The sequence below is a fragment of the Buteo buteo genome, chromosome 11 (genome assembly GCF_964188355.1).
Source record: "Buteo buteo chromosome 11, bButBut1.hap1.1, whole genome shotgun sequence".
NCBI lineage: Eukaryota > Metazoa > Chordata > Aves > Accipitriformes > Accipitridae > Buteo > Buteo buteo.
Window position 1 is genome coordinate 24,764,997 of NC_134181.1, and position 12,646 is coordinate 24,777,642.

Consider the following 12,646-nt stretch of genomic DNA (forward strand, 5'->3'; position numbering starts at 1 on the left):
AACCTTTGGGACAAAGCAGCAGCAGAAGCTGCACACCGTGACTCGAACAGCAGCACAGGGAGGGAGCTGTGGGACACCTCTAGGGCTCCACCTGCAGATGGGAGAGAGTCCCAGTGCCTGCAGGGGACGGGAGCTCAGAAGGGGATGCCCACAAGGCTGGATATGGCACCTGCTTAGCGCTGCGTGCCTCTGAATAACAACTTCAGGATATGGAGCCATATAAAGGTTGCATTTTGAGAGATCAGCATTACAGCCAGCCTAGCCAGGAGGAGTAAATTTGCAATACGAGTAATAAATGCAGTTCATTTTCAGTTACTAAACGTATATCAGATAGAACTTGATGCAATTAGGCATTTACAGCAGATCCACATTTGAAACAAACAGGGTGATTATACCCTTTATGAATCTTCCCAGAAAGATCACAAGCCGAAACCACAACATCGAAGCAGCCCTGCCCCTTATTTATATGTGACTGAAAAGGCTGCTTTAGACCTGCTGTTTCTTCTCCTTAAGTGCTTTGGCAACACTGCTAGCCCTAAATGCTTCTAGGGCTCATATTTCCTAACACTATGTTTTATGCCTTGAGCAGTGCAGACTTACATTTGTGTGATAATTTGAATGAATTACCAGATATAATTTCTGACTCAGGGACATGAGTAATAGAATGGAAGCTCCACCCAGAACTTTCAGAGATAAGAAAGACCAAAGAAACAACATTCAGAGCTATGTCCCTGGAAAGGACAAAAAAGAATTTAGGTCCCACAATACCAAATACACCAATATACCTTTTTTCTTTTCTTTTTTTCCTAAAACCAAAACAAACAAAAAGAAAAAAAATAAGAGAGAGAGGGGTACATGACTATAGAGAATTAATACCTGTCTTTATTCTTCACGTTTGGGGTTTCAGCCACAATGCCAGCATAGAGCCAAACCTGATTCCCATCTTTGTATTTTGCCACAACCCTGCTGCCAACATAGTGTTTCTCAGGCGAGGGGTGATAGTCATAAGCGATGTGATTGCCAGAAAGCAAACTCTTCCCTTTATTATCAAATTTCACTTTGTACTTCTTTCCAGCACCTGAAAGACATTTCAACAGGGCAAGATAAATCAAGCCAGGTGATTTCATACAAGAATTCCAATACCCTACACCATTCTGATCCAAGTTCAGAACTTATTTGAAAGCCTTTCAGAAATTAGTTTGGAAGGTGAAATATTATAGTGGACATGTGTTGCTTTCACAACTCTTTCCAGGTGACACTAGGTGCTCTGACACGGGAGGGGACCTGCTCTAAGCCTGATCAACGTTACCCACCCAAAGCTCAGTGAAAGCCACAAGCACTGAGTCACAGCATCAAGCACAGGACATACCAACAGTCTGGATTGCAATTAGAGTTCCTTTGTGCCACGTTTTGGTTCTTTTCTTGCCCAGGATCCTCATGCCAACATTCAGATCACCATCATTGCTGAGATCACTCCCAGCTGCTGCAGGGCCAACGGGCTGCACGGTACCAGGAGCTTCCTGAGGGGTTTGTGCATCTACCCAAGGAACAACAATAAAAGGTAAGTTAGAAATTGCCCAAAGGCTCCCTCTCCTATGTACACAATTGAAAGAATGTGTCAGACCTGAGATAGGAGGCGTTCTTGCTTTCCTTTACCTCAGTCAGCTTAAGTGCCTCAGTTTTACTGGATGGAGTAATCAGCAAGTGAGGTTTAAACAACATTAAAAAGCTTTCATGGTATGGAAACTGCACCACTTTTATCTGCTTTTGGAAAGGGCTTAAGAAAAATAGGGATTTGGAGTCAATATATCCTAATGGGTCTTTCCAGCAGGGAAACAGATTAGTTATTTTCTTTTTCAGAAAGAAAACCACCGGGTATAAGATGCAGACAGGACCAAGGTAAGGGCACACATGGGTGCCAGCCCACGTCAGTCATCCCCAGGAAGCTCTCATAATCTGACCTTTTTGTGCATCCTGGGCATTTGTTTTCTTGTTCACAGCATCCATAAATTTCTGAACATCCTGGGCAGACTTTCTCATTGCAGCCATGGCCTCCCGCAGCTGAAGGGAAGGAAAGAGAAAGAAAATATGAAGAACCGTTTCTTTTTTGCACCAAATACAATGCTGCCCTAAGCGTTCCAGTAAAACCCTGCTTCAGAAGCACACTATAGTCAGGTGTTTTCCAACTCACCAGAGTCTGATCCTTTGCAATTCTGGGACTACTATCGCCTGTGATTAAAGAGAAAAAAAGTGGTTTAAAACATCTTGGGAAGGAAAAAACCCATCCTACTTAAGTCACCGAAAGAAGAGGGAACAGATAAAAGCATCCATTCAAAAGCCTCCTCTGTCCCTGTCAAGAAATCTGCTCAAGCAAGGCTTTTACTAAGCCACCCTTTCTAGATGCACAACACGCTGCACAGGCAGCTTCCCTGCAGGGGCAGCATTTGATGGGGACAACATTCAGGCAGGTGGCAAAACGGAGAAGTCCCACTTCGGGACTCCAGGAACCACACAATAGTTAGGGGCCCTGGCAGACCCTGCAAGCGGCGATGTTCTTCACGAGCTAACGGCATTTCCTACCTGATCCTCTCCTGCTTACGGACCAGCGTGGCTTATGGCCAACTTCACAACATCCTTATTCTGATCCCTCTCATTCCCATGCTCCTCCAGGACACGCTCAGATCTCCATCCCTCCCCTCAGTACCATGTGGTGCAATGAGATACTGAACTGTGCTTCCAGCCTGAATCGATACTCATGACATCATCATCGTCCTCATCCGGGATCTCAATCACTTCCATGGGCTTGGCAGCCAAGTCCTCGTCCTCAGAACTGCTCTCACGGTACTGGAGGCCCAGCTTGGAGTACAGATCCTTCACCAACATCTCGCATTTATCAATGGCTCTGGGGAAAAAAAGGAGAAGGGAAGAAACAGGAAAAGACAAGGTGAGCCAAGCTGTACATCCCACAATACTGCAGAAAAAAATAGGAATCAACCACTGGGGAGCCGCTAATTAAATACAACCATGATGAGGTGAGGGAAGAGTATTCACATGAAGGATTTAAAGCCACAGGGGAGTAATTTTAATTATCCCTCAATAACCACACACAAATGAACCGATGCAGAATCACAGCGTCAGTCTACACTGAAGGGAAATGGGCAGCACTCATCAAATGATCTCCCCCTCCTCTGCTCTGAGGCCCAACTCTGACACGTGGCTGCGATTCCAAGCGCACCCACCTTGAAGCGTCATCAAAGAGCCGGTCAACGCGAGCCACCTCTTCTTCCTTCTGTTTCACACACTTTTCCAGCTCCTCCAGCTGCTGCTTCCTCTGCTTCACACACTCAAACTTTTCCAGCTCTTTGTCAATGATATCCTGGAGCTCCTCCATGGAGATTCCCAGCTCCTCCATCACTTCTTGCTGCAGCTCTTTGATCTCCTGGGAATCCATTTCTGCTGTACCTGACACCACAAAGAGGTGAGAAAAGGCCGGTGAAACCCTATTGCTGTACCCCATCACCTGAGGCACAGCACTCGCAAGAATGTAAGCTCAATTTTTTGAAAGCTAGTCAGGAAGAAAACATTATATATGTTGTTAAGAAAACATCACAAGGAGCCAAAAATAACCGAAGTGCAGGCAAACCGATTCCAGGACAACCAGGGATTCCTGACATCTCCTCCGATCTCTGCACAGACTCTCCAAACCCACTGAACGCCGGAGCCTTACGCTTCACCACCTCAGTGCCATTTCCTCCACAAAATCTGCGGAGCAGTTCCTAACCCTCTGCCTTGCCTGGGAGGAGAACCATGCCGATGCCTCTCCCAATCTGTCCGACAACTTCACCTTTGGCAGCAGCCCAGAAGAGCTCCTGTCCTCCCCTGCCTGTGGCGTTTAAGGAATGTTATAACATCCAGCCCCAAGGATGGCCCCAGCTGTTTCCTCTATCCAGGCCTGCAGACCCTGCATCTCCCTTTGAGCTGGGTGTGGTGATAACGCATCCAGTCCCCATGACTTTGAAGTCTATCCCCTGTCAGCACCACTCACAGACACCTTCCTCCTTCCCACAGTGCTCCCTGCTCTCACCTCTCCCTTCAGTCTCCCTGTCTGTACTAAGCACACCCTCGTCTCCAGCTCCCCCCTCACCTCCTGCTCCTCTGCCAGCCCTGGTCCCACAACCCCCTCCTCTCTCCCATCACCCTGCTCCAGCCCCATTCAGCTCCCCCTGCCCACATTTCTCTCCCAGCTGCACCCAGGCCACCCCTGGCCACAACCCCACACACTTTCCTCCAGCCCTACAGATGCAAAGAGAGCCCACAGCCCACCAACATCTCCCAGCTGCACTCCCACCCCAGTGACTGCCCGCCCCCTGCCAAACGCACCCCTATCACCCAAACAGCCACTGTCAGCAACCCACCCCAGTGCCACCACAGCCCCCCTGCAACCCCAAACCCCCATCAACCTCTCCAGTTCCCCACTCCTAATGCTCTTACGCTCTCTCTTACACCCTATAGCTCCCTTATATTTGCAAGTTTCCGTCAAGCCCTCGGCCTACAGAAGTCCCTGCCCACAGCCCTGCCGCCTGCACCTCAAAACAAACCCCACGCCTTACGCGTGGGGACCTCCTCACGCTCTCTTCTCACCCCAACCGTCCCCCCCACAAAGTCCTCACCCCAATTCCTCCTGCCCCACAGCCCCCTCCTCACCTCAGTGTTCCCCCCACCCCCTCACACCTCCCTGCCCGCGTCCTCCTGCCCCACATCGCCCTCCTCACCTCACCCCAAAACCGCCACGCAGTCCCCCAACACCTCCCACCCCACGATCCCCTGCCCCACAGACCCCTCTTTACCCCCCACGTCCCCTCACAGCCCCCCCACTACCCCCTGTCCCACAGCCCCCCTCATCCCCGCCGTCCCCCCCAACCCAGATCCCGTCCCCCCACAGCCCCCCTCGGGCAGGCCGCACTCACCGGTGCCCAGGGCTCGCCGCGACCCCGGTTCTTGGGGAGAAGGAGGAGAAAAGGGGGGGGGCGGGGCGCGTGTGTGTGCTCCAAGCCGGAAGCTGCGAAACGTTACTTCCGGTCTCAGCAGCCTCCACCCCCCCGAGGAGCCCGACTCTCCCCTGCCAGCCGGCACGACGGCGCATGCGCGGTACTGCGCATGCGCGAGGGGCGGGCAGCTACCGCCACTCCGCGGGGCTGGCCGAGGCGCATGCGCGAAGGGGGGCGGGGGGGGGGAGGCGGGAGCCCTTAAAGGGGCAGCCCCCGGGAAAGGCGCAGTGCTGCCACCTATAGGAGGGTCGGGGGGGACCTGGGGGGGGCCAGGTAGAGCCTGAGGGGCCGAGTAGGCCCGAGGGGTGCTGGGGGCCCAGAGGTGATGGGATGCTCGGGGAGGATGAGTGGGCCTTGGAGGAACTGGTGGCTCTGAGGTGATGGGGCCTGGGTGGGCCCTGGGGCACTCTGGGGTGCTGGGGGGTGATAGGGAGCTCAGAGGGTCCTGTGGGGCTCTGGGGTGCTGGGGGGTGATTGAGAGCTCTGAGGGTCCTGGGGGGGGGGGGCTGAGGTGATGGAGAGCTCTGAGGGTCCTGGGGGGAGCCCTGGGGTGCTGGGGGACAAATAGGGAGCTCTGAGGGTCCGGGGGGGGGGGGGCAGGGCTGAGGTCCTGGGGGTGATGGAGAGCTCTGAGGGTCCTGGGGGGTGATGGGGAGCTTTAGGTGTCCTGGGTCCTCCACAGTGCTGGAGGCACCTGGGGTGCTGGGTGGTTCTGGGGGGGCTGGGGGCCCTGCGGTGCTGTGGGGGTGCTGGGGGACCGGGGGTTGTTGGAGGTCCCTGGGCTGCCCTGGAGCACCCTGTGGTGAGGGAGGGCTGTGGGGTATGCTGGGGAGCTGTGGTCCCTGGGGGTTTTGGGGGTCCTCAGTTGATCTGCTCCTCTTCCCAGGTGGAGGTAGGGATGGCGCTGTAAGGATCCACAATGAGCTTGGCGCACCGCACCATCATGGCCAGGAGGAAGAGGCACATGAGCACCACAAAGGCCATGGCAAAGCCCTTGTCCACGTCGACTGCCGGCAGCACCATGGTGTTCTCCATGCAGGCGGCCCTCAGGTGCACGGCCCTGAGCACCCGGCTGCCACTGGCATGCCTGTGGGGCAGAGACGGGTGGGATTCACAGGGGCTGAGCGGTTCGCAGGTCAGGGGAAGTACTAGGGGGCTGTCAAAAGCAGCCAAAATGGGGAAATCGTGGCCTTAAAACCTCTCCACTCCTTGTCATGGCTGTCGGTTGCGGCGGCGCGGGGGACAGGCAGTGTCTTCCCATCCTTGTCCCAGGGGCCCTCCCCACAGGGATCTTCACTGTCTCACCCTGCCACCCCATCCAGCTTCCCTTCCCTGCCCAGCCTCCTCCTTTCCCAGGAAAAAGCAGGTTAAAATACCCCTATTAAGTTGCGTTTTTTTTCCCACAGGACCCCAGACTCCCTGCTGTGTTAGGTGCAATAAGTGCACCAGGACTTGGCTGACCCCCAGCAAAATGACTGCTGGCTGGGGTTAGAAGCAGGACAGGAGGAAAAACCGCTGGTAAGCAAACAGGGGTGGAAAAGAGGGTTTTCTCATTGCTGAAGAGAGATATTTGTGGCAGCAGACGGATAATTAGATTTGTACAAGGTTGGAGAAGTGGAGGCTTGTTGAGTGGCGCCAGGAGAGCCACGTGGACCGAGCTGTGTGTTTATAGGCGTATGCCTATATATATTTTTTTTTTCAATGTGTTTATAAAGCTAACATATGCTCCAGGAGCAAATGACCACAGCCCTAACTATGCCAAGGACAGCAGATAAATCAACAGGACCAAGTCCTGCAGCACCCAGAGATTGTGGGAAGCCCCCGGGTCTCGGCCCTGTCCCTTGTATGCCGACCGGGGCAGCTCCTTACCTCCCTGTAGACAGACGGACAAACGGACGCTGTGCCCCTCTCCCTGCCCCGCTGTCCCCGGCTCCCTTGCTGTCCCCGTGCCTGCCGTCACCGGGACTTCATGAATACTGCAGGAATGCGGCAGCGTCACCTTTCAGATGCTCCCAGTGACGGGGAGAAACAATCTGGTGGATTAAATTCTCACCCGCTATTTCCAGCTCCCCCTTTGCCGGGCGGGTAAAGGCTCCAGGGTCCCTTCATGGGTCTTGCAGGGCCCAGTGGGGGCATGGGGTGAACTGGGGAGCATTGAGAAGGATTTATTGCCAAAATGCAGCAGGAGCCAGGTCCTCCCCACCCTGTGAGATAATTTAGAGCTGGTCCTTGGCTCATTTCCGACTGAACTGGGGAAAACTCTTTGAAACTGCGACGCTTTGGGCTTTGAACAGAGCCGCCCATTTGGGTCTTGTAAAACAGCCTCACAACAAGCCCCGAAACAGTTTAAACACCACAGAAATCCCGCTCCTCCCTCGGGTTTCTTTATTTCTGCTCCCCCAACAGGAAAAAGGATCACCGTGAGAAAGAGGATTATTTTACGGCGAAGTTTTGCCACCCCTGGGAGTGCCCCCAGGCAGACGCGGGGTGGTTTTTCTGGTGATTTTTTTTTGGCAAAGGCGGAGTTTTGGGGTTCCAGTCCCAGTTCCAGTTCCATGCCCAGTCTGAATCCCCACTTCCAATCCCCACCACAACCTCCATCCCAAACCCAATCTCAGTCCCAATCCCAGCAGGATTCTTGCCCTCCGACAAAAAAAAAAAAAAACAAACAAAAAACAAACCACCCCAAACGTCCAGCACGTGACGTCACCCCACCCGACCTTTAACTCGCCCCACGCGCGCATCCCTCCCCACACACCCCCGCCGTAGCCACGCCCCCTCCAGAGACCCGCCCCCTCCCGTGGTTAGGGGAGGGGCATGGCCGCCCTCACCCTACCCTGCTGGCTGTGCCGTCGGGAGCATTCGCTCCGCCCCCCGCCCCTTGCCTGAACCAGTAGGAGCCCCGTGCCTCGTCTCCGCCCCGCCCCTCCCGGCGGGCAGGTTAGGCTGCGCGGCAGCACAGAGGGTTTTCCTGTGCCGCCATCTTGGCAGTGGCGGCGAGGAGGGAGGCGGTTGCTTGCCCGCCTGCACCGGTCATGGCAGCTACCGCCGCCAACCCGGGTGAGCCGGGGCGTCTGGGTCGGGTGGGCTGCGCTGCGGAGGGTGCAGGCGCCTGGCCTACGGGAGTCATGGGGAGGCTGAAGGGGTTACTGAGGGGGGGTCGGACCTGGGGCGTCCCGGGGACCCGAGGAGGCCCTGAGGCGGGCAGGGGGCTGCTGAGGAGCCGTTGAGGGAGGCAGCGCTCGGTGGAGGGAGGTTGGGTCGGGGTGGCTGGGCTGGTGGTGCCGTTAGTAAGGGCCAGGTTGGGTTAAAGAGCTTGTGGAGGAGTGTGCGGCTGGGTGGAAGGTGTCACCTGGGGTTGGCGACTTTCGAGGAGCTGGGTTAATGGGGTTGGAGGTTTGGTCGGGGGCGGAGCTTTAGAGGAGCCAGGGGGTGTTATCTGGAGGTTGGAGGGTTTGGGCCTGAGCTGAGAGGGCTGGGGGCTGGGTCAGGAGGGGCTTGTGGATGGTGGAAGGGTGGGATGGGGTGGGGGACACCCGTGAGAAGAAACGAGGGAGTCAGTGTGGGGAAAGGGTGCTCAGGAAGCCGACTTGGGGTGCTGTGGGAGGGTTCAGAGAACCAGCGCAGTTGTCAGATGGCAGAAACTTTTAAAGGAGGCACTTCATTGAGTGGCAGGCTATTCTGGAGAGAAGGTAAGCTGGAAGTGGAGAAGGAAATAGTATGTGAGCTTGTTATGTTGGGGAGGAAGACGTTTGTGCTTGTCTCTGCTCCCTGAGCTTCAATTGTTGGCTCAGGCATGGGCCCTGCACATGCCTGGTCTGGTGTACCTGGCGCTGGGGTCTGGTTTCCATCATCGCCCTCCTGGGAGGAAGCAAGCAGTAGCAGGGCTAGCTTGCGTTTATTGTCCTTAATGGTTTATGTTGGTTTTAGACCCTTTTTTTGCTATATGTTTCATTGAGGTTTTCTTAATTAGCAACAGACAAAATCTGATGTGCTGTTTTGAAAAGGATTTTTATAAATCTCTTCTCAGTCTCTTTTTAAACTGCTGAGCTGAACAGCTGGTGCGTAACCAAGGGTGTGGGTGCCTGTCAGCAGAAAGCAAAATATTCTTTCAACTTTTGCCCCCTCAGGTTGATAACCAAGGGGTGACTCCTTGTTTAGAGGAAGCTGGAAGTTGGTGATATCTGATGCTTGCTGAATAAAGTCGAATCTTTCAGGCTTTATCAGATTTCTGGCTAAATTGCTCTGAAATTAGTATGTATCTGGAATAATCCAGTGTCTGTGAAGTTGTAATGGATTTACAATGTGGTGACTGAGATCAGAATTTGAGCTTCTGTGTTTTGGGTTTTGTTTTTTTTTTTTTTTGGCTTGTGGTTTCTAACTATTCTTGCTTGTGGCTTGAGGCTGGCAAGGTCTCGTGTCGTGTGACGTGTTCAGGTTTATCGAGGACTGTTCAATGTAACTTCTAAAGGATGATATTTTTTTTTTCATTCTAAGGATATAGGAAGCTTTTGTGGCTTTAAATATTGAGAAAACTTGTTGGGTCATTTGTCTGTGGTGATTCTGAGGCAAGGGTGCAGAACTGGTGTCTGGAAATACGTGGTTGTGGTTTCACATAATGATCTGAAGTTCTTCAGTAATCAGAAGAGATGGCGTGTTAGGAAAAAAAATTCCTGATTCAGCTTAATAAAAACATATCTGAAATGGAAACTGCCAAACTTGTGATCCCGTCCTACAGCAAAATACGCTTTTGGCTCACAGCAATATGCCATAAAACAGTGAGAGTATTCCAAGTAGTAAAATCTTAGTTATATGTATTGGTGGTGTTGTGGGCTTGATCAGGAAGTTCACTTCTTCTCCTGCCAGCATAGTGCAAGATCAAGGTTTTGCAGTTTGGCGGGCAAAGGATGTGTAGCTAAATGTAAAGCAAAAAAAGTAATGCTGTTGCTTGGGGTAAAAATGGAAAATGTATGTTATGAGCCAGCTTGGTAAGAATCCAGTGAATGAGAACGGAAGATACTCGTGGCTTTAACTGTTAGTGTGTTGCAAAGTGTTTATGTAAGTGTAGTCTTTGGAGTTGCATGGTATTTTGCATAAAAGGAAAGTTTTAAACAAATTTGCAAGGAGAAGAAAAAGAACTTTCACCATCTGTGGTTAATATTTATAACTACAGGCAGACTGACCAACATTAGCTTGGCCCTTTTAAATGGGGGGGAGGGGGGATACTTACAGTCTGCATAAGCATTATATACATAGCTCTTATTAGTACAATAAATTACTTGTGAAAATTGTTCTTTAGAAGCTGGGTCCGCTTTTCCTTGCTGTTGAAAAATGGACTGCGGGGCTCCAGCGAATACTGGATAATGCCCCCAAATGTGCTGAATGTCCTCGCAGCTTGAGCAGGCCGTGGCAAAAGATGGGAAAACTGACCACAAAAATAAGTTGGAACTTATTTTAAGTGTTCAAACTGCAGCTTGTGTTCAGTGTTGTGCTGTCCTGGGCCTTCTGCCCTTCCTCGAAATGCTGCACGGGCAAAGCAGGTCACCTCAGAAACCTGTGAGAGAGGTGGGTAAAGCACTTCTCTGTTTTCAGATAAACTTACTGAAAAATAAATCTGCAAAACCTTTCTGCTACCTCATCTTTCCGAGGGTGAGGCGAGCCACCACACTGCTTACTGGTCTTATTTAATGGAAAGAGATTGGAACTGTGAAGAGTGCTAGATTGAAAGCTTTCAGTTGTGCCAATTTAAGCAAGTTTTATGTTAAAATCTCTTGATTAGGAGTGAAAAGTGAATAGCATCCACTAACTGGGAGGAAATATGAGGAGGGATTAAAAAAAGTGGCTTGCCTTACTTGCATTACTTTACAGGTTTTCATGTTAACTTGGATTATTAGGACACCTTTAGTGCTGGCTGGATGAATATATGATTGATCACCTTCACTTCAAACATTTACTTTTATGAATGCCTGATTTCAAACACTTGAAAATGGAAGATACATTCTTTTCTACATTTTTGTAAGTTAATTTCTGTAATGCCTCTTGGAGAAGGTTCTCACGGGGATGTCAGTGCTGAGCTGGCATTGCATGGGAAGTTCAAACAACCTAGAAAAAATCCCCACCTACTTAAAAAATAAATCTGTTTAATGTACCTGGGACACTTTGTAAATACAAAGCCATGTGTGCTGTTCAGACCGGAGCCTTATAGTTGTGAGTGAAATGCAAGTATTTGTTAAAGTAGTACACTGGTTTATCTTAGCAGCTGTTTTCAAACCTGCTTTAAACTTCCTTGGCCCTTTGGGGAGCTCATTAATGGTTAAGTTTAAACTAAATCTTCCTATGCTAAAATGTGCTGGGTCATACAACCATACGCTAAAACTCTCTGCAGCATGAACCACCATTTTTGCTGTTCTTTGTACAGTGTCTGGCTGGAGTAGACTAAGTGGTACAATGAAAATGCATTTAATAGCTATGGCAGGCCCATCTTGTAAATCACAGTTTTGAATATTTTCTGTGACTTTATTTCTGACGCTTTTTCACTATTGAGATGCCAGTAGTTGCAACAGAGCCCTTCCCAGGAGAGCTGGGCTGGAAGTCTGGCTCTCGAGATGACATTCCCTTAGCGATCTTCCAGCCTATTCTATTCTGGGTCAAACTGTTGGCTGAATTGTGGTTGTGCTTGCAGATTTGTATTCAGTTACAAATGAGGATCCGTAATTTCTCTGCACTGCTTCTGCTTATCTCTTCTGGCCTTAATTAGATTTAACATGTGTTAAAGGCAAGCAGGGATTGATTCTAGAAAGGGCTGGAACAGAAACTGAACAAGGATATTGCTTCTTGCAGCAGTGACTCTACAAAACCCACCCTGCCCTCTGAGAAAGATCGACTGGGACTTTTGGTGGCACATCTGTTTTTTTGAAGAAACCACTTTTGAAATGAAAATGAACGTTTGTCCTGTTGCTCTTAACATTGTTTCAAAGGAATCTGTTCATTGCTTCTGTTGTTATTTTGGAGTAGTTGAAAAATGTTGTTCTCGCTGCTTTGGATATCAGTATGTTGAGTCAGAGCTAAGCATCCTGATATCTGGGAACTGCTAGTCACTGCTTCGAGCAACTGAGCAGCAGCTTTCCTGGTGACTGTAGTTTTAGTTTGTGAAACTGGTATTTCATAGGTTATAATGTACCAGGCTTGCTTAGAATTGGTTGACTCCGTTAGCTGGGTCTTTGGCTCAGGTTGCCTCTGACTGCTCACATCTTGCCTTTTACGCTTGGAGCCAGTGGCTATCAGCGGCAGCCGTGGAGGGATTTCTGTGAAGTGACTGCTTTTCTCACGATGGGCATCTGGGCCAGTGGATTTACTGAGTACGTGTGTGCTTGAGACACCCTCACCAGCACCTGGCTGTCTTGCGCAAAGCTTTCAGAGCTTGCATTGGTAGGTTGGGTTCCATCAGTTCTACGCTGACCTCGGTATAATACTGCTGTACGGCTTGTGATTGGATTGGGGAAAAATGGGGGGTTTAAAAGGAAGCTTTGCATTTGTGTGAGTGCCCTAGAAATTCTGAAGGGTAAAAAAGCTAGACCTCTTCCCACCCCATCCGCCTG

At 50.9% G+C, this 12,646-nt stretch overlaps 2 protein-coding genes across 12 annotated transcripts in view; one reads left to right on the top strand and one right to left on the bottom strand.

Annotated features, from left to right (window-relative positions):
• The window catches only part of SETDB1 (SET domain bifurcated histone lysine methyltransferase 1), an 18,448-nt gene extending 13,339 nt beyond the window's left edge, over positions 1 to 5,109 (bottom strand). Inside the window, 8 exon segments of the mRNA XM_075040739.1 lie at positions 370 to 396; positions 824 to 1,078; positions 1,370 to 1,537; positions 1,962 to 2,061; positions 2,192 to 2,229; positions 2,730 to 2,902; positions 3,240 to 3,462; positions 4,968 to 5,109. Coding sequence (XP_074896840.1) covers positions 370 to 396; positions 824 to 1,078; positions 1,370 to 1,537; positions 1,962 to 2,061; positions 2,192 to 2,229; positions 2,730 to 2,902; positions 3,240 to 3,451 — 973 coding nt within the window. The 5' untranslated portion in view covers positions 3,452 to 3,462; positions 4,968 to 5,109.
• Positions 5,110 to 7,979: 2,870 nt separating this feature from the next.
• ARNT (aryl hydrocarbon receptor nuclear translocator) overlaps positions 7,980 to 12,646 on the top strand; it is a 28,944-nt gene continuing 24,277 nt past the window's right edge. For all 11 annotated transcript variants that reach the window (XM_075040740.1, XM_075040742.1, XM_075040741.1 and 8 more), the window contains exon 1: positions 7,980 to 8,108. In XM_075040740.1, the coding sequence (XP_074896841.1) occupies positions 8,084 to 8,108 (25 nt within the window). In that variant the 5' untranslated portion in view covers positions 7,980 to 8,083. The remainder of the gene's footprint in view (positions 8,109 to 12,646) is intronic.